The following is a 24,069-nucleotide window of genomic DNA, read 5'->3' as shown; positions in this document are numbered from 1 at the left end:
TCGTGAGATATTTGCCTGGTCACGATCAATGGACCACTCTGTAAATGATACGAATGTCCAACATTTTTGCGCATATCAGCTTGAGATGTCGGTATTGATAATGATTTCTGGAGAAAGTCACTTCGAGATGGATATCGCAACAGAGTGGCTCTGGTGAGCCCGGAGCTTCCTTCTGCACGACGCAGCAGATTAACCAAGGGCAAGCTGCGGTTTATTATCTCATTCGTGGCGGCGCTGACGTCACCGGCGGGCGTGGCTCTATATATACCCGCGAGGGGAGTCGCGTCCGCTGCAGAGAGATCAGTCGCAGCGACGCAGCGGTCTGTGCCGGCGAGGACTGCGTAATCCAGCATGGCGGACGAGACGGTGCTGCTGCGAGTGAGCCAGGGCGAGCTGCGCGGACGGCGCAGGCGCACCGCCTGGGGGTTCCCCTACGTCTCCTTCCAGGGAATCCCCTACGCCCAGCCACCGGTCGGGCCTCTTCGCTTCAAAGTGAGTAGCGCCAGGGCCCTTTTGGTTTACCTGAGTTTGAGTTGTACTTTCCGCATAAGTGCTAAACGCCTAAACAGATGTTTATTTTAAATGCGAACGTTGCCAGACATAGGTAGTATACAAATTTTAAAAAAAAAAACAAGCGTACTTCTAAATGAAGGAATATTGGGTTTAACGTCCCGTCGACATCGAGGTCATTAGAGACAGAGTTCAAGCTCGGTATGAGTCAAGGATGGGAAAGAAATTGGCCGTGCCCTTTCAGAGGAACCATACTAGCATTTGGATGGCTGGACGTGGGTTTGAACGTCGTCCTTCTGAATGCGAGTCCAGTGTGCTAACCACACAACTGGGCCTACTTGCTCGGCAGCATACTTCTATCCCAGTGGTTACCAGCCTTTCTGAAAAGGAAACATGATCAACTTGACGTCACACTTCGTTGTTGTTGTTGTGGTGTTTAGTCCTGAGACTGGTTTGATGCAGCTCTCCATGCTACTCTATCCTGTGCAAGCTTCTTCATGCCCAATTGCGTTCTGCAGCCTGAATCCTTCTGAATCTGCGTAGTGTATTCATCTCTTGGTCTCCCTACGATTTCTACCCTCCACGCTGCCCTCCTATGCTATATTTGTGATCCCTTGATGCCTCAGAACATGTCCTACCAACCGGTCCCTTCTTCTTGTCAAGTTGTGCCACAAACTCCTCCCCAATTCTATTCAATACCTCCTCATTAGTTATGTGATCTACCCATCTAATCTTCAGCATTCTTCTGTAGCACCACATTTCGAAAGCTTCTATTCCCTTCTTGTCCGAACTATTTATCGTCCATGTTTCACTTCCATACATAGCTACACTCTATACAAATACTCTCTGAAACGACTTCCTGACAATTAAATCTATACTCGATGCTAACAAATTTCTCTTCTTCAGAAACGCTTTCGTTGCCATTGCAGTTTCCGTTAGCGCTTTCAAACTGCACGGTTGACCGCGGGGCATGATTGGAATTATTATGAGCTGTATGGTGTGGTTTATCGACGAAACCCACTTTCATTAGGATCGGATCGTCAATAAGCAAAACTGGCGCATTTGGGGGGCTGAGAATCCGTATTTCGCGATCGAGAAGTGTCTTCACACTCAACGGGTGACTGTATGGTGTGTAATGTCACGGAGGAATCGGTACGATGTTCTTTGATGGCATAGTGACTAACGAACAGTACGTGAAGGGTTTGAAAGATGACTTCACTCCTATTATCCAAGGTGACCCTGTGTGCACGCCGTAGACTGTAACTAATTTATATTTTTTTCATATAGTTCAATAATTGTCACCCTGTACCAGGTGGTTATAATTAAAGAGCAGCTAGCTACTCTCGAAAATCAAGTGTGGACTGTTATTATAGTATGGGAGAATAACGTGGCAGATATACTAACTTGTTAATGTGAAACCGACTTAAGCTGGAAAAAAAATAGTTCCAGTTTTGGCCACCAGGTGCAGACACCCACTCTGTCATTCGACAAACCGTAACCCGAGCGAACAGTAAAGTAGTCGAGAAGAGAAACCGTGCACAGTCAATCAAACTGCTTTCAGTGAATGACGGCAATTAGTGCTGCATTGAGAGAGTATCGCCTACTGAAAAGAGAAGAGACCTGTTTTCATTACATGGCTTACAGAAAATGATAATGAAATTCGAAAACGCAGGTGACGTTTGTTTTGCACCTGTCCCGGTGGATATTATTGGCGAGACTGCTGTTGCTGGCCGGCCGCTGTGGCCGAGCGGTTCTAAGCGCTTCAGTCTGGAACCGCGCGACCGCTACGGTCGCAGGTTCGAATCCAGCCTCGGGCATGGATGTGTGTCATGTCCTTAGGTTAGTTAGGTTTAAGTAGTTCTAAGTTCTAGGGGAGTGATGACCTCAGATTAAGTCCCATAGTGCTCAGAGCCATTTGAACGATTTTTTTCCTGTTGCTGTAACTGACGGCACATGCCCTGTGTAGGGCAAGTATTCCAATCTCTTTTATAATGGCACCCGAACTAGATCTAGACGGTGCTGCAACTGAAACCTCTTTATCCACAGTAACATTCTGAATTTGCTCTTCGGTTTCTGGCACGGATCAAAGTTGATGACGGAGCGACTGGGCAACATTATACGACGAAGCACATTTTACTCTCCAGGGTGCAGTGAATACACAGAACTGCCGAATTCGGGCTACTAATATACTGTGTGTTGCGCATTGCACTCGCCGCCTACGGCCGTTTGCTGCTGATTCACAAGCCTTTGTAGTTGGTCCACTCTTCTGTGAAAACAATACACCCTTGCACCGCATGTGACTCTTGCTCTGGAAGAGCGCAACTGTGTGGAAACCACTGTTTCCGTGCAAGACAGGGCAACACCTCGTGTCAGTCGCCCAGTGAAAGTTCTGCTCCAGAGGTTTTCCAGACAAGTGGCCTGCAAGATCACCTCATCTGAATCCATATAACCTTTCGTTCTGGAGGTACCTCGTAATAGAATGCTTTCAACAGGGACATGTTTGGTTTCTACGTGATCTGAATGTCAGTGTAGACAAACAAGTTCCTCACATTCCACCAGAACTGTTGTGAGAACTTTTGATCACGTCGTTCTACAGATGCAGCATCTCGTCCACGTCTTCGGTGCTCATACTGAACAAATTGTGTAAGTAGAGGTTAATAACGAAATCAACATTATGCTTTTCTCACTTGTTTGACCTTTTCCCGTCCACTAATATATTACGTATGGAAACATTTCTATAAGTCTTCCTCGCATTCACAACGCACCTGGTGGCTAAAACTGAAACTAGTTTTTTTCAGCGCAAATCGTTTCCGCATTAACTCATTAGGATATCCACCAAGTTTCGCTGTCATAAGATAATTACTGCTCACACGAGACCTCTGTGGGTAGCTGCTATTATAACCACTCGGTATGTTAGAGGGTGTACATAAAGTCCGGAAACACTTTCAATTATTTATTGCAAAAGAACCAAACATTGTATAGATATCATACATATGTCATTTTGAAGAGAAACCCTGAAAGTTTTTTTTTTTTTTTCATGTATACCGCCACAGCGTAGTTTCGTAATTTGCCGATAGTCAGCGCTAGTCGCAAACATGGCGAGTTCAGGTGCGGAGTTCCAGAAGGGGACAGCTGTTTGATGAAATGGCCTCCCCGACCACCAAATCTCACTCCGTGTGACTTTTTTTCTGTATAGACACATTAAAGATCTGGTGTGTATACGCCTCTACAACGTGATGTAGTAGAGCTCTGGGAGAGAATACGGGAAGCAACTGCAGTAGTCGACGAAGCCATGCTGGGGCGGGTATGGCGAGAATTCGATTATCGTATTCACGTCTGCCGGGTCACTCATGGTTCGTACATCGTATGTTTGTATAAAAAACGTTCAGTTTCTCTTCAAAATGCAATATGTGTGACATCTGTACAATGTTTAGTTCTTGTGCAATGAATAATTGAAAGTGTTCCTGGACTTAATGTACACCCTTATATCACACTAAAAATACCTATCCGTTCTACACAGAATGCAAAAGATATTAATAGTACGGAAGTAAGCATCTAAAGAACAAAAGTACATATTTATCATCTTAAGTGCTAGTCAGTCAGATTCAGATTGATTTTAATTATATTTCACTGAACTTTTTAATAATTCAATATCACTCTTTGCAAATTGAAAAACTTCTTTACGGGGCATGTTTTCATATCTCACAGTCACATGGAGCTCTACTTTGATTAAATCTGTTGAACATGTCTCTTGTGGCACGCCACTCATTCTTGATCAATGGAAATATTCGCTCCAGATAGGCAGGGATGCTGTACAAAATTTCTAACACTTGAGAAATATTTTGTTCACCTTGTTCAAGCACTGAAGAAAATAATTTAAATCAGTTTGCAACATTATCACCTTCTTTGTTCACACTGCTGCTAAGGTTATCTCTATGGCTGCTGAACTCCTTATATAAGTCATCTACACAAATATTTTTGCTATTTTGTCTAAAACTGACATGGTGAGACCGTGGCTGTGTACAATTAATGTAGGTTAATTCTTACAAAGAAGAAAACAGCAACCAGCCACTATTAATACTGCTACTTATTTAGGTAAATAGCGCCGTTACCGGTTTCGAACTGGCAAGTTCATCATCACACGGCTGACACGTTCTCTCTCAGAGATGTGATGTCTCTGGGAGAGAACGTCTCTGACACTGTTGTGTTTGTAAATCTGCAGTCTCTGTGATAACTTCACATGTGGCAAATTCTTTTTGGTGTATGTGTGTGTGTGTGTGTGTGTGTGTGTGTGTGTGTGTGGTGCTTTGCACAATATGGTGATATACAAGTTACGTAAGTGCTGGATATATTTAGGAATATGCGAAAAATACAATCCTGCAACTTCGCAACAAAATCGCGCGGAATTTTCGACGTAAGTACCATAACCATTTAACGTCACATATTCATTTACGCTGTATTTCATAGTTTGGAGGTTAGGTATTTTCACATAGGGCGCTTCTAACACTGTTTTTCTACCGTAGGGCAACAACACACCAAAAATACTCGGCCACAGTGGAATAATAAAAATCGAAAACGGACGATAATGTAAAGCGTATCTTGAAAATCATGTGAACAGCCGTGTGATGATGAACTTGCCAGTTCGAAACCGGTAACGGCGCTATTTACCTAAATAAGTAGCAGTATTAATAGTGGCTGGTTGCTGTTTTCTTCTTTGTAAGAATTAACCTACACAAATATTTTTACTTGGGTAAAATTGAAATGTCGCGTGGCTAGAGCCTCCCGTCGTGTAGAGCGTTCACCTGGTGGAAGTCTTTCGAGTTGACACCACTTCGGCGACTTGCGTGTCGATGGTGATGAAATGGTGACGATAAGGACAACACAACGCCCAGACCCAGGAAAGTCTCTGACGCAGCCGGCAATCGAACCCTGGCCGTTAGGTATGACATTCCGTGGCTCTGACCACTCAACTACCGGGGGCGCACTTCACTTGGGTGAAACTGTTCTACAGCTTTTTCAAAGTCTTTGGACTCAACCCCTTGCTGTACAGAAAATTATTCATGGTATGGAAAGGGGCTGTCAAATGTCTTATCACACCTTTTTTGCAGATATTGAAGCACAACGCTATACAGGGTGTTACGAAAAGGTACGGCCAAACTTTCAGGAAACATTCCTCACACACAAAGAAAGAAAAGATGTTATGTGGACATATGTCCGGAAACGCTTCATTTCCATGTTAGAGTTCATTTTAGTTTCGTCAGTATGTACTGTACTTCCTCGATTCACCGCAAGTTGGCCCAATTGAAGGAAGGTAATGTTGTCTTCGATGCTTGTGTCGACATGCGACTCATTGCTCTACAGTACTAGCATCAAGCACATCAGTACGTAGCATCAACAGGTTAGTGTTCATCACGAACGTGGTTTTGCAGTCAGTGCAATGTTTGCAAATGTGGAGTCGGCAGATGCCCATTTGATGTATGGATTAGCACGGGGCAATAGCCGTGGCGCGGTACGTTTGTATCGAGACAGATTTCCAGAACGAAGGTGTCCCGACAGGAAGACGTTCGAAGCAATTTATCGGCGTCTTAGGGAGCACGGAACATTCCAGCCTATGACTAGCGACTGGGGAAGACCTAGAACGACGAGGACACCTGCAATGGACGAGGTAATTGTTCGTGCACTTGACGATAACCCTAATGTCAGCGTCAGAGAAGTTGCTGCTTTACAAGGTAACGTTGACCGCGTCACTGTATGGAGAGTGCTACGGGAGAACCAGTTGTTTACTTACCATGTACAGCGTGTGTCTGCAAATGGTTCATCCAACAATGTGTCAATCCTCATTTCAGTGCAAATGTTCTCTTTACGGATGAGGCTTCATTCGAACGTGATCAAATTTTCACAATAAACATGTGTGGGCTGACGAGAATGCGCACGCAATTGTGCAATCACGTCATCAACGCAGATTTTCTGTGAACGTTTGGGCAGGCATTGTTGGTGATGTCTTGATTGGGCCCCACGTTCTTCCACCTACGCTCAATAGAGCACGTTATCATGATTTCATACGGGATACTCTACCTGTGCTGCTAGAACATGTGCCTTTACAAGTACGACACAACATGTGGTTCATGCACGATGGAGCTCCTGCACATTTCAGTCGAAGTGTTCGTACGCTTCTCAACAACAGATTCGGTGACCGATGGATTGGTGGAGGCGGACAAATTCCATGGCTTCCACGCTCTCCTGACCTCAACCCTGTTGACTTTCATTTATGGGGGCATTTGAAAGCTCTTGTCTACGCAACCCCGGTAACAAATGTAGAGACTCTTCGTGCTCGTATTGTGGACGGCTGTGATACAATACGCCATTCTCCAGGGGTGCATCAGCGCATCAGGGATTTCATGCGACGGAGGGTGGATGCATGTATCCTCGCTAACGGAGGACATTTTGAACATTTCCTGTAACAAAGTGTTTGAAGTCACTCTGGTACGTTCTGTTGCTGTGTGTTTCCATTCCATGATTAATGTGATTTGAAGAGAAGTAATAAAATGAGCTCTAACATGGAAAGTAAGCGTTTCCAGACACATGTCCACATAAAATATTTTCTTTCTTTGTGTGTGAGGAATGTTTCCTGAAAGTTTGGCTGTACCTTTTTGTAACACCCTGTAAATGTTGACTCCTGCCTAGTCGTCGAATATGGGATGTCTAGGAAACATGCTATCTCGGATCGCTAGACAACATTCAAACAAATCGTATTAATAAGTTTTGATACAAAAGAGAAGATAGTACAGTACTTAAATTTGTGTTAAACACATGTGTCGCAAACAAAGGGCCGCAGAAAAGAAATCTCTTCAGTACAACAATTCCAAATACAAGTGAAGTAATGCAGTTGTCTCTTCTACTCAGGTCGCTAGTCTTGAAGCTTCTGTAGAACTGAGGCGCCGCAGGCGGTCACCGTGTTTATGTTGTCTTCGCATAGAGGCCGCTGTTGTCGCGTTGTCGTCCTGGAGAGCGGCCGGTCAGCGTCTGATTGGCTGACGTCTTCTCACAGCCGTCTCCGCTCTGTCGTTCCCGACTGGTGTGCCGTCGCTTGACTTTACGCAATAACAACAAAAGCTGTTAAGATCTCCCATTACCTTTCTCTTTGATGACACAGATCCATTCACTTAGAAGTTCTTTTGCTCTGCTACCAAAAAAATTGCCTTTCTTTCTCTCCTCGATTTTACAACCGAGAAGTCGCATTCGTTTGTACGTCTCTAGTACACCTAGGACAGACCTTTGTAGTGACTCCCAATATTACTTACCCAATTAAAGTATGTTTCAGGTAATTCTGCTTCCACTGGGTGATCTTCCATGGACAGTAAATCTGGAGAGCCAGGAATACCACTGGAGTAACTTTTAATTGATTCCCACTTCTGAAGCAGTCTAGAAATTGCTGATATTAATTAAAGCCACCTGCTTAGAACATACGGCCTTGCCGCAGTGATAAAACCGGTTCCCGTCAGACCATCGAAGACAAGCGCTGTCGGGCTGGGCTATCACTTGGATGGGTGACCATCCGGTCTGCCGAGCGCTGTTAGCAAGCGGGCTGCACTCGGCCCTTGTGAGGCAAGCTGAGGAGCTACTTGATTGAGAAGCAGCGGCTCCGGTCTCATAAACTGACATACGGCCGGGGGAGCGGTGTGCTGACCACGTGACCCTCCATATCCGCATCCGGTGACGCCTGTGATCTGAGGATGACACGGCGGCCGGTCGGTACCGTTGGGTCTTCATGGCCTATTCGGGAGGAGTTTGGTTAAGTTTTTTAGTTGGAACATGCCTCAAAATTTCGGTCCATTCCAAATTCAGAAATTCAAAGAATGATTTTTATTTCTTCTCTTCTTTCGGTTGAGACAGAGAAGTGATTATATATACCTTTCAGGCTACATTTTCAACATCAAAATCTAATCTGTCAATTGTAAATTTACTGTATTATTTATGAAATTATTAAAACAATTATGTCTCAATACGTTAGGGTTTTTATCTCACAGCAACTGATATAAGGAATGTTTGTTTCCTGAGTTCAATTTTACGTTGTCTGCGCAGTAAAAATACACAAAATTTATATCCGAATTGTGTTTTCAGTACGATATCAGTCTGCAGTGCCACATCAGTAGCTGCCGTAGATGTTTCCTCAGCACTTGTTTGACCTGCACCCTGCACGCCATTTGAAACTAACCAGTGTAACCTCCCCACCGTAATTTAAAAGGAAATGACAATACTTAATACAAATGGGAGCCGAGTGTAACCTTCCCACCGAAATTTTAAAGTAATGACAATATTATTTAGGACTGCTAATGGACATTACGGTAAGTGTAACCTCGCCACAATGAAATCTACTGACAATGACAATTAAACAAAAATTAGCAATCTGACTCAAATATAAGTTCTTCACAAAAAATTAAAGTCTATTCAGTGATAAGAAAATTCAATTAAACCGAAATATCGGTCTTTGGCCCTGTGTAAAACAATCAGTATTAGATTCTTACCTCAGTATAACTGGATGTCAAATTTCTGCTCTTATTCGCGCGCACGGCTTGGAGGAACTGCATTGCAAATAATAATATTCCTTTTTTCTGTGATTTTACTGAAATTTTTTCTTCAAAAGAAGTGGAATGAAATGGGAAGTGCAACGAAATCTTTAGTTCAATAAAAAAATTAAATTTTGAAAAAATGCTTTTGAAATAAAAATTATTATTGGGGCACTTGTTGGAGATTAATTACAATAAATAAACTTTACATTATCTGATCATTACCTTAAATAAGAATATACCTCATTTAGCCTCTTGACCAGAATGCAATGTCGACGCTCGCCGACTCCTCACACACACAACTCCACTCGACTGCTATTACCGGCATACTCCACGCAACTGAACAGAGCTACTGCTCGCAACGACTACTGACTGAGTACTGCTCTGCATAGCGACAACTAGCGAACTGCTCGCAACACTCGCGCGGTCAAGCGCAGACTCTCTGGTCAGAGACGCTGCAATGCCTCGCCATCGCTGCTGCGTTACATACGTGTTTCATAACCCTCCACTGGGGGGGGCAAAAATTTGGCAGTGATGGTGAGTCATTTGGACTTGCCAATCGCGGCAAAATTTTTTTCTAATTAATAAACTTCTACAATTTACAGAATATTTAGATGTAGTACATGAATTAGATGTTGTGCACACGCACTAAGTACAAAATATATCAGACAAAGACAAAATGTGAGTACAAAACATAGTAACAAATCAGAAAAATGTATATACAAATTATTTGATAGATAACAAAGTGCACACGCACTGAAAAAATTCTTTGGCATATTCAGAACAAATAAACAGACTGGCAAAAAATATTATGTTGACAAGTGACATGAGTGCAGATGCACTCGAGTTGAGAACATATCAGCAAATGATGAAATGTATATACAATTAGTAACAAATGACATAAGTGCAGACGCACTGAAGTATTGAATATACAGAATGAGTACAATCATATTGAAAAATGAAAAAAAACGCACAAGCACTGAAGTTCAGTAGAAAACATATTAACACCTAACATAAGTGCACATGTACTGTAGTTCAGAACATATCATTAAAATAAAAATGTATATATAATATAAAAGACAAGAGTGTACATATACTGTACTTGAGAACAAATCGAAAAATGTCTTTAGCATTTTGGCAATAAATAAACATAATGGCAAAAAAAATCATGTCCAAAGCGCACACGCACTGAAAAAATGTCTTTAGCATTTTCAGAACAAATAAACATAATGGCAAAAAAATCATGTCCACCAGTGACATAAGTGTACTCGCACTGGAGTTCAGCGAATCGAGAAAAAAAAAATGTATAACCCACGAACATAAATGATGTTACCAAAAAATGATTTTCATTATGTGACAAGAATTAGGATAGGAAAGGGAAGGATTGCATCATGGTTGTAGCACTTTAGATTGCACACAGCTGTTCTGAAAGTCCATATCTTTCCACAGAAGTACAACACCAAGTGACACAATTTGAAGTTCTTTTCCCATCAGAATTTATCAGTGTAGCCAAGACACTGAACTGTCGTAGTAATGTTCCATGTTTTCATTTTGGCAGTACATTAGGTACACCAAACAGTGGCACCATAATAACGTCTTCATTGCTCACGGTGGTGGACAGCATGTCGTGTCAACACCACTCTCTTACAAGGTACACCAACGTAGAATTAGTGCAAAACCAAATATAGTGCTCCATGATCACTGGGATAAACAGGACAAATGGACATTGCAGTAATTCAGGGTAGTTAGCTCATGAGGTGAAGGACATTAAGTCACATAATATTGACAATTACAGTCTTCATTAGCAGTTTGTGGCACTCATAGCCCAGTTATTGAACATTTCTGTACCAAGTATGTAGTATTACAGAAAAATGTTCATTAATTGTTTTACATAGAATCAGTACCCTTCTTTTACTAGTTACAAAGTATAGTATGGTTAATTAATCATTTGTCATTCCAATAGTATTAATCATTAGCCTTTTCCTAATTACAAAGCATTATTAAACAGTCACATTCCTTTCCAGTTACAAAGTATGGCATCGTTAATTAATTATTTGTCATTCCAATATAGTAAGAATTATTAACCTTCTCCTAATTACAAAACATTACTAAACAGTAATTAAGATTCATTAGCCTTTTAATTACAAAGCATAGCATCATTTGTCATTTCAATATAGTAAGAATCATATTCTTTTCCAGTTACAAAGTATAGCATAGTTAATTAATTATGTGTCAGTTAATTAATCATTTGTCATTTCAATAGTAATAATCATTAGCTTTTTCCTAATTACAGTTAATTAATCATTTGTCATTCTAATATAGTAAGAATCATTAGCCTTCTCCTAATTACAAAGCATTATTAAACAATCACATTCTTTCCCAATTATAAAGCATAGCATAATTAATTAATCATTTGTCTTCCAATAGTAATAATCATTAGCTTTTTCCTAATTACAAAGCATTATGAAACAATAGCATAGTTAATTAATTATGTGTCATTCCAATCTAGTAAGAATCATTAGCCTTCTTCTAATTACAAAGCATTATTAAACAGTCACATTCATTTCCAATTACAAAGTATGAACATTGGAAACAAGAGCTAATTAATGGCATAATTAATAACAATTCATTGAGTGACATTAATTATTGGCACTCAGTGGCCAGCAAGTATTGAATAGAATAAAACATTGTTCATCATTCAGTATTATTCAGATCATTATGAAGTCATTATTAAAAATCAGTTAATTACAGTCATAGCATTAATAATCATGGGCATTATAAGTAGTCTCATTACAATAAACAGTGGCAGTTATTAGCCAGTTACAAAGCATTATTTTATATGTTTTTTTTTGTATCATTAAGAAGTCATTACTGAAGTGACATACTATTCAGAGCTAATCACCATTACTCAGAACTTTCTCAAACTGGTATCACTATTTGGGACTGGTAATACATTTTTTTTTTGTTTTTTGTTTTTTTTGTTAGCAATGCATTGCGTTGGGATCGATAATTAATTGCTGAGGCATAACACTATTTGTTTTTGACCTATTGCTGCAAATGAGGATAGGGAACGTCATTCGTCATGAGTCAGCTGTAGCAAGGTTATGTAACAAGGCAGTATATGTGATCACATTTATAAATGATAAACACAAATGGGTAAAAAAAATGCAAGTATTAGAACAGGTATAATAAGTAACAGGTTTAGTAAGTATCATGAAAAGTTTCTCCTGGAAAAAATACAAAATGGATTATTGACCTGAAGGAAGAAACGCACACTATGTTGAAAAGTAGTGAACTTCGAATTAACAGGTAGTGAAATGTGTATAAAATATGTTCCATAGCTGTCCTTTCCAAAACTTTCCATCATCCTACTATGCAATATAACACCTGCTGTCAAAACAAACTGCAACAAATACTTAAATAACTACATAGCATAAATACATAACTTCAACATTATCCTCATCTGTAAAGAAAACTTCATTATCCATATCATCATAACTTCACTATTATCATCACCTGTAAAGAAAAACTTCATTATTCATAACATCATATCCTTCATCATTATTCATCAGCATTCATTATCATCTGCAAAAAAAATAACTTCATTACTCATTACATAACTATTCCTTATCTCTAGCATATTTCATCATTAAAACTAAGATGTGTAGTTCTCTCTGACAGCCTGCATCAATCACCTTGTATTCTGAAAGAAAAAATTAGTTAAGACTGCTATTCTACGATGAGTATAGTATATTCTTGTTAATGTTTGTTAATCCTGATCCATTTACTCTTCCTCATAAAGTTATTGCATCTCCTTTCGTTTATTCCGTAGGTGAAATTCCCATTTCTGTTGAATTTATTTCTTACACGCATCATTTCTTTCTGAAATTGATGAACAAAGATTAATGTCTTGCATTTAAATCATATACCCACTAAATAATGACTGGTTTATGGTGACACAATTAAGCATACAGCATAACATGACAGAAAACGTAATATGTCAAAGACATTGACAGTGTTCAAAGCTAAAAATGTACAGAGAATATCACAATGCAGCAGCAAAAAATGTAAAACAGTCACGACGTTGAGATATCATAGGGCAAAAAAAAAAAAAAAATGTCAAAGTCAACTGGTGTATGTTATAACTTAACTATTTCACAGTGCATATAAACAAAACTGGAATACAATCGTACATAAAAGACAAAATGTGACGTTCGTTGTGTTCAGCTTGTATGTAGTGTAGTTAATCGAGGCGAGAATTAAAGACTTTAATGGAGAGAGAATTTGATAAAATTACTACGTCATTACATAGAATTGCATAATTATTCATAAAATACGTAAGTGTGAAAAAATATGCACGGTCTGATGTGTAACGACAAGAAAAGCGACCTGCTAACCTTACCTTGCCGGGCACTTGCCAAGAAAACATACGATAATCATCAGTAATTAGTCAGGTGAAATAATTGCATTAGTAAATGGCATCATAGTGTGTTGAATCATAAAGTGTCTTCACTCAATAAACGGTTTAATGTTTGAGATATGGTGGTTGCCTTTCGATTTTCTGGTTCTCAAAGTTTCGACGTGTACATCATTGGGGTGAGGGATGCTGCGAATCCGACATGGACCTGCGTATAGAAGTTCAAATTTACTGCACTTACCTTTTAATTTGCTGGATAAATAGTGTGTACGTACTAGTATCTTCTGTCCAACGTGAAAGTCTCGGCGTCTACAAACCTGTTTTTGCTGTCTTCTCCGGCGCTCTGCGGCACGTTTGATGTTGTTCAGCGCAATGTCAATTATTTCATGGTGTCGTAGGCGACGACATTTAGGGAAATTTACTAATTCTTTAATTTTATTTGGTGGTTCAACGTTTTTCAGTATAACTGACGGAGATAGCATAGTGGATTCATTTGGAATGGAATTAATTACATCTTGGAATGAGAGTATGTGTGTATCCCAATCAATATGTCTTTTGTGGCAGTATATTCTACACAGTTTACCAATTTCTTTCATTAATCTTTCACAGGGGTTCGAAGAAGCATGGTACTTGGATATATAAATCGGAGAAATGTTTCTAGCTCGTAACATGCGTGTCCATACACTACTACGAAATTGAGATCCATTGTCAGAAATTACTCTCATCACATGCCCTACATGAGATAGAAAATGTTTTACAAATGCCTTCGAAACAGTTTTAGCAGTAGCTTTGCGTAATGGAATGAAAGTAACAAATTTTGAAGTGAGCTCAAAAGGGACAAAGATGTAGCAAAAACCTCTGTTAGTTCTGGGAATCGGACCAAAAATATCTACTGCAGCCATATGTCTTAATTTAACAGGTATAATGGGATATAATGGAGGAATATGTGAAGTGGTGTCTGATTTAGCTTTCTGGTAAATTTTACAAGACGCTAAAACTCGTCGTATACGTTTCTCCATGTTGGTAAAATAACAGTTCTGTCTCAGTATAAGAAAACATTTTCGTGCTCCGTAATGTGCGTAACTTAAATGAGTGTACCAAATTAATTTGTTAACCAGTTCGTCAGGAATGCATAATAACCAATTGTTGCTGTCAGGATGAGAGCGGCGAAACAGAATGTCATTGCGTACAGTGTAATGGTTTCTAATCGTAACATTATTCTTATCTTGCCAAAGGTGTTTAATTTCTTTCCACACATTGTCTTTGTTTTGTTCTTGTGCTATGTCCTGTAATGACGATGAAATAAAATTTTCAAATGCAACTTGCTGAATGTACATGACACTGAAATTTGTTTTGCAGAAGTTGGTTGCTACGTCTTGCTGATTGTTGCCCAGAGAACGCGATAGTGCGTCTGCTATAACATTTTGTGTGCCGGGAATGTGAACTATTGTAAAATTAAATTCCTGTAAATAAAGTTTCCATCTGCTTAATCTATCGTGCGTGAATTTGGCCGAAAGTAAAAATTGTATCGCTCTGTGGTCTGTGTAGACGGTGGTATGTCTGCCATAAAGAAAGTGCCTAAATCTCGTGAAAGCCCATACAACACATAATGTTTCAAGTTCTGTAACAGAATAATTTCGCTCAGCAGGTGACAAAATGCGGCTTGCAAATGCGATGTTTTTAATTACTGTAGAGCCATCTTCTTCAATTTCCTGGAAAATGTGTACGCCTAAACCGGTGTCAGAACTGTCGGTGGCAATGGAAAAATTTCTGGTAAGATCTGGGTGCGATAAAAGTGGAGCATTCAACAAAGCATGTTTCAGGTTCATGAATTCAGAGTGTGCTTGCTTATCCCAAGACCAAATAGTGTTTTTACCTGTTAATTGGCATAATCTGGGTGTGTCTAAAGCAGAGTGATGAATAAATTTACGAAAAAAGTTAATTAAGCCCAAAAAACTGCGTAACTGTTTCTTCGTCGTAGGAATGGTAATGTCACGTAGAGCTTGAAGTTTTTCCGGATCAGGTGCAATGCCTTCTGCTGAAATTACGTGTCCAAGAAATTTTATAGAAGTTTTGCCAAAGTGCGATTTACTGAGGTTAACTGTGAGTCCTTGTGCATGAAAAGTTTGTAACAGTTGTTCAAGAATCAGATTGTGTTCGGACCAGTTAGCTTCTGCGATAAGAATGTCGTCTACATACGTCGTAATTCTGTCTTTAAGTTCTGTCGGAAGTATAGTGTTCAAACCGCGAATAAAAGCTGCAGAAGAAATAGTTAAGCCGAACGGTAGTTTGCAAAATTGATAACAGTCGCCGTAACAGAGAAAAGCTGTATATTTTCTACAATTTGGATGAAGTTGAATTTGCCAAAATCCCGATTTCAAATCTAGTGTAGAATAAATAGCTGTACCATGAAATTTTTGTAGAAGTTCCTCTAATGTCTGTGGTCGGTCTGTTTCATTAATAATAATGTCATTAATGTGACGAGAATCAAGTACGAGGCGAAGTGAGCCATCTTTTTTCTTAACAATATGTAGCGGGTTTATGTACGGACTAACTGCTGGTTCAATAATTCCTTGATCAAGCATATCCTGCAGTTCTTTTTTAACTTGTTCTCTGTGAATATACGGAATGGGATAATGCTTTGCTCTAAATGTGTCGTGCTGTTTCACTTGAAATTCATACATAAAGCCGGACATAGTACCAGGAATGTTGTCAAAAACTGGAGCTTGCTGTAAAAGAATTTTGTGTAATTGCGTTCGTTCGTCGTCTGTAGTTGCACTGCTCTCTTTAACCTTATCAGAAATCATTTGCATTACGTCGTAGTCAGCTTCGTCTGGAGTATTATAGTTATGTACGTACGTATCCGTGAACAATGTGGGATTACAGTCTATGCTACGTGTTGCGGAAATGACCTCTGTGCGGTTAATTGTTTGTTCTTCCGCAGATAATGAGTGCTGAAATTCTAAAGCAAGTTGTACATTTTCATCCTTTAACATTAAATAAGAATTCTGAAAATCAATGACTGCGTCGTGTTGTACCAGAAAATTCGTACCTAAAATAACGTCTGTTGTCAATAAAGGAACAATCAAAAAATTAGAGTGGAAAGTATGACCTCCAATACAAAATGATAAATGCGTCTGTAATTTAACGTCTACTCCTTTACTCGGTACTGCTCCTTTCACTTTTGTTTTGCCTAATGGTAATATCGGATACGTATTCTCTTTGTTGCACTCGTTGAAAGTCTCCTCATTTATTACTGATATTGGTGATCCGGAATCAATTACTGCAGAGAATTTCGATGAACCAATTTTAATTTCGATAACAGGATGTGAAATGGTTTTCTGAATAACTGGTCTTTCCTGCAAGAGAGTGTCTCTGATATCGTCAAAAGTAATTACATTTTCGTGAACAACATTTTGCGTGTCAAACGTAGTGCTTGTGTTATTGGAAGATGTGTCCTGTGCAGTATCTAGTCAGATTCTATCTGACGTGTTATTATTATTAGGAGGGTTCTGTGACATTTCTACTATTTGAACTGTCCTATTACTTCTTCCAGACGTATTACGCTCTGGATGATACCTACTGTCCGGTTCATTCATGAGAATAGGTTCTTGCGGATAATTTTGCTGTTGGTGAGACCGACTGTTATCATATGTACGCTGATAATTCTGCTCATCGTTTTTACGTCTGTCGTGATAGTCATTCCTATACGGTGCATTACGATAGGAATTGAAATACTGTCTTCTTTGTACGTAGTTGTTTCCTTGCTGCCGTACGTTACTATTTCTTGTATCAGGGACTATACGTGCACGCGGCGAAACATTAAAGCCTGGTTGACCTTGTGCATTCCATTGTTGGTTAGGTATGCTAACCTGCTGGTTTTGATGTTGTTGTTGTGAAATACCTCTATTGTTACTAAAGTGCGGTTCCTGTTGCTGAAAAGTTTGACGATATTGATAATTAGAATTTTGGCTGTTATTAGAATTTTGGTAGTTGTCGTTCCTAAAGCGTCTGTTATCTTTCCTATTAAAATTACGTGTCTGATCATAATTGCTGTACTTTTGTTGACCTTGGTTATTATAAGAAAAGTTTTTGTTTACAAAAGAATAATCAGATTGCTGTACTTCCAAGAGCTGTAAAAGATCTCTGAACGCTGAAATATTTTCTTTTTGCTGACCTGTTAGAAGTGACACTCGTAATGACCGTGGTAATTTGGAAATGCATAATTGTATAAGTGCAGATTCACTGTACGGTTCACTTAGGTATTGATTTTGTTGGACCATATGCTCAAAAAATTGCGTGACACTGGGAAAATTGGAGTTCTCATAATTTGGCAAACTAATTAGGTGATCTTTAATTCCGCGCTGTGTCGTCTTCGACCAGTACGCTGACAGAAAAGCATTCTGAAATTCCTCTACCGAGTAACACTGTCTCGCGATCGGTCTCATACGAGTTGCCGGTTCGCCTTCCAAAAAACTGCAAATAAATTCAAGTTTGTGTGTTACAGGCCAAGTCGGTGGGAGAGCAAAGCTAAATTGTTGAATCCAATCCAGTGGGTGAATCTGCGTTCTATCGTTTTTAAAAACTTTAAACTTTCTCACTGACAGAAAATGTTTGTAATCGAAATTATCATCTCTGTGTGATGGAACATGTTCAGGATCGTAAGAGAATCTATTGAACTGTGGTTGATCGGAATCTAAGTCCCGTAATCTCTGTAGATTACCCAAATTATACGCGCTGCGTGAGTCTGACACATGTTCATAAAGTGGCGTCTGTTGTGGTATGTTATTAACTGAAATGTTTTTCATCTCTGTTACTTCTTGTTGTAAATTTGACAACTTCCTACGTAACGTGTTGTTAGATGAATCGATCTCATTAATTGTCTGCTGTAAATTTTGAAATTCAGGTGTTTGGTTAAATGAAACCGGTGCAGTATCGTCTGATTTATTGTCATTAGTATTTTCGATAACATCCATACGACTGGCCAATTCATCACATTTTTCAGTCAGTATTTTAACCTGATCATCGGTTTTAGAATCAGATGCATTAATCTGTTTTTGCAACTTACGCGTAGTTTCGCTCAGTTTTTTAACATCAGCTTTGATGACATCGCAATCCTGTGTTAGTTCTAATTGTTCGAATCTGTCTGTCACTGTTTGAATATTTACTGTGTGTGTATCTGTTTTTGATTTAAGATCAGAAATTTCATCCCGTAATTCCGCGTTCAATTGTTCTATGGTATTAATTTTGTCGGACACTGTAGTAATATTATTGTCTACATACGTCTTCGCCTTCGCGAACATTTTACGTTTGTCCTCTTGTCTTTGTGCAGTGATTGTTTCCATGACTTGTCGTTTTACTTTGTTTTGATCTTGAATAAATTTGCGGAAACGCGTATCACTGTTCTGTATGTGCTGATTAAAGCGCTCGTTAATCTGAGTGTTCTGCTGTTCGAATTTCGCGTCTATCTTTGCGTCCATTGTGCGCGAAAGTTCTACCGTTATTGCTTTAAACTCGTCCCGTAATTGTGTAGCTTTTTCAGAACATTGTTTAGCGACTGTACTAATTTCCACTCTAAGTGTTTCTGTTGCGGCTGTTTGCATTTCTCTTAATTCTTGCGCAACATACTTAATTTCTTCGCTATTTTTTTTGTGAACAAGCTTCAATTTCCACGCGCAACTGTTCCTTAGTGTCATGGCACTGCGCGGCAACGGCTCTAATTTGTTCGCTAAGTTGTCTGGAATTGTCGTCTAATTTTTCATTTAAGTATTGTTTGAGTTTTTCGTTATCTTGTTTGTTATCTACACTCTGTTGTTTGACCTGTTCACTAAGTTTGTCTTGTTTTTTGTCATTATTGTCAAGTTTTTCGTTTAAGTGTTTGGAATCATTATCCTGTTTTTCAGCCATTTGTCGTAAAAATGCCATAACTTGATCCCACCCAAAAGTAGCTGTTGCATTCTCAGTACTGTGTGGTGGTATATGTGCAATTGTCACGTTTTGTGCGACCATTTGGTCATTCTGCATTTTAGAAAAAGGTTTGCCAGTCAAATGTACACTGTCAGACACTATTTCGGAATTATATAAATCCGTCCTACTTTGAGTATCCTGATCACTCTCATTAGAAAAATTTGTCTGTACATCACTTGAATTTTCCGAACCGGGTGTGTTAAGCTGGGGAGCGCTCATTACAATAGCGTGTCCCGCGTCATCAATTGTCGTCAAATTAACAGAAGAGACAATTGAGTTCGTTTGTTCATCATTAAGATAAAATTCATCATTAGTGGTTGGAATGCACTGATTGTTAGTGAACGCAGGATTGTCATCATTACACTGCGTGTCACAATTACTATCGGTCACGCTGTTTAAGTCGGTAATTTCATTCAAAATACTTCGCGATACACTATTCACAGTCTTTCGCGGCATTTTTACAATAGTCACAATTTTTCACAAAATAAATAAGCACAATGCAAAAGCAACACACAAATACAACAGAGCAACGAATTGCCGTTGACCTGTAGAAAGAAAGTCACAAGTTAATAAAAGCGTAGCGCCAAATCCTAATTATATCTAAGCAAATAAGAGCAGATATCTGACTGTTGTTCAAAAGACTCTCAACGAAATACGATCCTGGACTGGGTGTCGCCAAGTGTAACCTCCCCACCGTAATTTAAAAGGAAATGACAATACTTAATACAAATGGGAGCCGAGTGTAACCTTCCCACCGAAATTTTAAAGTAATGACAATATTATTTAGGAATGCTAATGGACATTACGCTAAGTGTAACCTCGCCACAATGAAATCTACTGACAATGACAATTAAACAAAAATTAGCAATCTGACTCAAATATAAGTTCTTCACAAAAAATTAAAGTCTATTCAGTGATAAGAAAATTCAATTAAACCGAAATATCGGTCTTTGGCCCTGTGTAAAACAATCAGAATTAGATTCTTACCTCAGTATAACTGGATGTCAAATTTCTGCTCTTATTCGCACGCACGGCTTGGAGGAACTGCATTGCAAATAATAATATTCCTTTTTTCTGTGATTTTACTGAAATTTTTTCTTCAAAAGAAGTGGAATGAAATGGGAAGTGCAACGAAATCTTTAGTTCAATAAAAAAATTAAATTTTGAAAAAATGCTTTTGAAATAAAAATTATTATTGGGGCACTTGTTGGAGATTAATTACAATAAATAAACTTTACATTATCTGATCATTACCTTAAATAAGAATATACCTCATTTAGCCTCTTGACCAGAATGCAATGTCGACGCTCGCCGACTCCTCACACACACAACTCCACTCGACTGCTATTACCGGCATACTCCACGCAACTGAACAGAGCTACTGCTCGCAACGACTACTGACTGAGTACTGCTCTGCATAGCGACAACTAGCGAACTGCTCGCAACACTCGCGCGGTCAAGCGCAGACTCTCTGGTCAGAGACGCTGCAATGCCTCGCCATCGCTGCTGCGTTACATACGTGTTTCACCAGATTAAAATGTGTGCTCCATACTTTGGCGTACTGTTTGTAAAACTTCTGAACTGGCAGGAACCGGAAGACTTCAGGGTCGTTTGCATCTCACCACAACATACATATGCATACAGGGTGGTCCATTGATGGTGACCGGGCCAAGTATCTCACGAAATAAGCGTCAAACGCAAAAACTACAAAGAACGAAACTTGTCTAGCTTGAAGGGGGAAACCAGATGGCGCTATGGTTGACACGCTAGATGGCGCTGCCATAGGTCAAACGGATATCAACTGCGTTTTTTAAAATAAGAACCCCCCATTTTTATTACATATTCGTGTAGTACGTAAAGAAATCTGAATGTTTTAGTTGGACCACTTTTTTCGATTTGTGATAGATGGCGCTGTAAGAGTCACAAACATATGACTCACAATTTTAGACGAACAGTTGGTAACAGGTAGGTTTTTTAAATTAAAATACAGAACGTAGGTACGTTTGAACATTTTATTTCGGTTGTTCCAATGTGATACATGTACCTTTGTGAACTTATAATTTCTGAGAACGCATGCTGTTACAGCGTGATTGCCTGTAAATAACACATTAATGCAATAAATACTCAAAATTATGTCCGTCAACCTCAATGCATTTGGAAATACGTGTAACGACATTCCTCTCAACAGCGAGTAGTTCGGCTTCCGTAATGTTCGCACATGCATTGACAATGCGCTGACGCATGTTGTCATGCGTTGTCGGTGGATCACGATAGCAAATATCCTTCAATTTTCCCCACAGAAAGAGATCCGGGGACGTCAGATCCGGTGAACGTGCAGGCCATGATACGGTGCTTCGACGACCAATCCACCTGTCATGAAATATGCTATTCAATACCGCTTCAACCGCTCGCGAGCTATGTGCCGGACATCCATCACATCGGAAGTTGATAGCCATTCTGTCATGTAGTGAAACATCTTGTAGTAACATCGGTAGAACATTACCTAGTAAATCAGCATACATTGCACCATTTAGATTGCCATCTATAAAACGGGGGCCATTTATCCTTCCTCCCATAATGTCGCACCAAACATTAACCGCCAAGGTCGCTGATGTTCCACTTGTCGCAGCCATCGTGGATTTTCCGTTTCCCAATAGTGCATATTATGCCGGTTTACGTTACCGCTGTTGGTGAATGACGCTTCGTCGCAAAATACAACGCTTGCAAAAAATCTATCATTCTCCCGTAATTTCGCTTGTGCCCAGTGGCAGAAATGTACACGACGTTCAAAGTCGTCTCCATGCAATTCCTGGTGCATAGAAATATGGTACAGGTGCAATCGATATTGATGTAGCATTCTCAACACCGACGTTTTTGAGATTCCCGATTCTCGCGGAATTTGTCTGCTACTGATGTGCGGATTAGCCGCGACAGCAGCTAAAACACCTACTCGGGCATCATCATTGTTGCAGGTCGTGGTTGACGTTTCACATGTGGCTGAGCACTTCCCGTTTCCTTAAATAACGTAACTATCCGGCGAACGGTCCGGACACTTGGATGATGTGGTCCAGGATACCGAGCAGCATACATACCACACGCCCGTTGGGCATTTTGATCACAATAGCCATAGATCAACACGATATCGACCTTTTCCGCAATTGGTTAACGGTCCATTTTAACACGATTAATGTATCACGAAGCAAATAACGTCTGCGCTGGGGGAATGTTACGTGATACCACGTACTTACACGTTTGTGACTATTAGAGGGCCATCTATCACAAAGCGAAAAAAGTGGTCTAAGTAAAACATTGATATTTCTTCCACACGAATATGTAATAAAACATGGGGGTCTCCATTTTGAAAAACGCAGTTGATACCCGTTTGACTTATGGCAACGCCATCTAGCGGGCCAATCATAGCGCCATCAGGTTTCCCCCTTCAAACCAGACAAGTTTCGTTCTTTGTAGTTTTTTCGTTTGACTCTTATTTCGTGAGATATTTGGCCCGGTCACTATCAATGGACCACCCTGTATACGTCCTCAAAGTGTTCCAGACCATATATTGACGATTTGCTGACATAAAAGGATGCAGGTGATAAGAGAGGATGCTTACGTACGTGTCACCTGTCAGAGTCGCAACTAGACGTATCAGGGATCCCATATCACCCCAACTGCACACGCGCCAAACAATTTCAGAGCCTCCGCCAGTTCACGTGTAGGATCCATGGATTCATGAGGTTGTCTCCATACCCATACCCGTCCATCCACTCGATACAATTTGAAATGAGACTCGGCTGACCAGGAAGAACATTTCCAGTCATCAACAGTCAATGCCAGTGTCGACCGGCCCAGGCGAGGCGTAAAACTTTGTGTCTTGCAGTCATCAAGGGTTCTCGAGTGGACCTTCGGCTCCGAAAGCCCATATCGATGATGTTTCGTTGAATGGTTCGCACGCTGACACTAGTTGATGGCCTGACTGTAATACCACCGTCAAACTCACTTAAGTCTTGACAACCTGCCATTGTAGCAGCAGTAACTGATCTAAGAACTGCGCAACACACTTTTTGTGTTACACAGGCGTTGCCGACCATATTCTGGCAGTTAACATTTATTTGAATAGCATACGCCCTTCCCGCCGGAGGTTCGAGTCCTCCCTCGGGCATGGGTGTGTGTGTGTGTTGTTCTTAACATAAGTTAGTTTAAGTAGTGTGTAAGTCTGGGGGCCGATGGCCTCAGCAATTTAGTCCCTTAGGAATTCACACACATTTGAACATTTGAACAATACGCATACCTTTACCAGTTTCTTGGGCGCTTTAGTGTATCTTGACTAGGAACGATGGGTACATCTATGAGCTGTTAATATCGTTGCACCTGATTATCAAGCTTTACGTGGCAAAACAGGTTCCGTATCGACAAAACAACTACTTTACTTGCTGGCAGCGGAATTCTTCTTAACATCATTTGTAGATGTACGCACCATGGGCGGGTATGTAAACGATTAGAGTTGCCATTATCTGTGATGTATGGAGATGTCACCAGAGCGCATTAGTATTGTTCGCGGTTAGAGTTGTACCAGGCTGGTGGGATTTAAACAGCGAATAAACAGCG

The 24,069-nt window shown here is 40.0% G+C and overlaps 1 protein-coding gene across 1 annotated transcript in view; it reads left to right on the top strand.

Moving 5' to 3' along the window:
• Positions 1-304: 304 nt before the first annotated feature.
• The window catches only part of LOC124717023 (esterase FE4-like), a 115,224-nt gene continuing 91,459 nt past the window's right edge, over positions 305-24,069 (top strand). The window contains exon 1 of the mRNA XM_047243676.1: positions 305-492. Within this exon, the coding sequence (XP_047099632.1) occupies positions 352-492 (141 nt within the window). The 5' untranslated portion in view covers positions 305-351. The remainder of the gene's footprint in view (positions 493-24,069) is intronic.

Source organism: Schistocerca piceifrons, chromosome 9 (assembly GCF_021461385.2).
Source record: "Schistocerca piceifrons isolate TAMUIC-IGC-003096 chromosome 9, iqSchPice1.1, whole genome shotgun sequence".
NCBI classification, from domain to species: Eukaryota; Metazoa; Arthropoda; class Insecta; order Orthoptera; family Acrididae; genus Schistocerca; species Schistocerca piceifrons.
The sequence above is the reverse complement of the archived record's forward strand: the minus strand, read 5'-3'. Positions and strand labels throughout refer to the sequence as shown.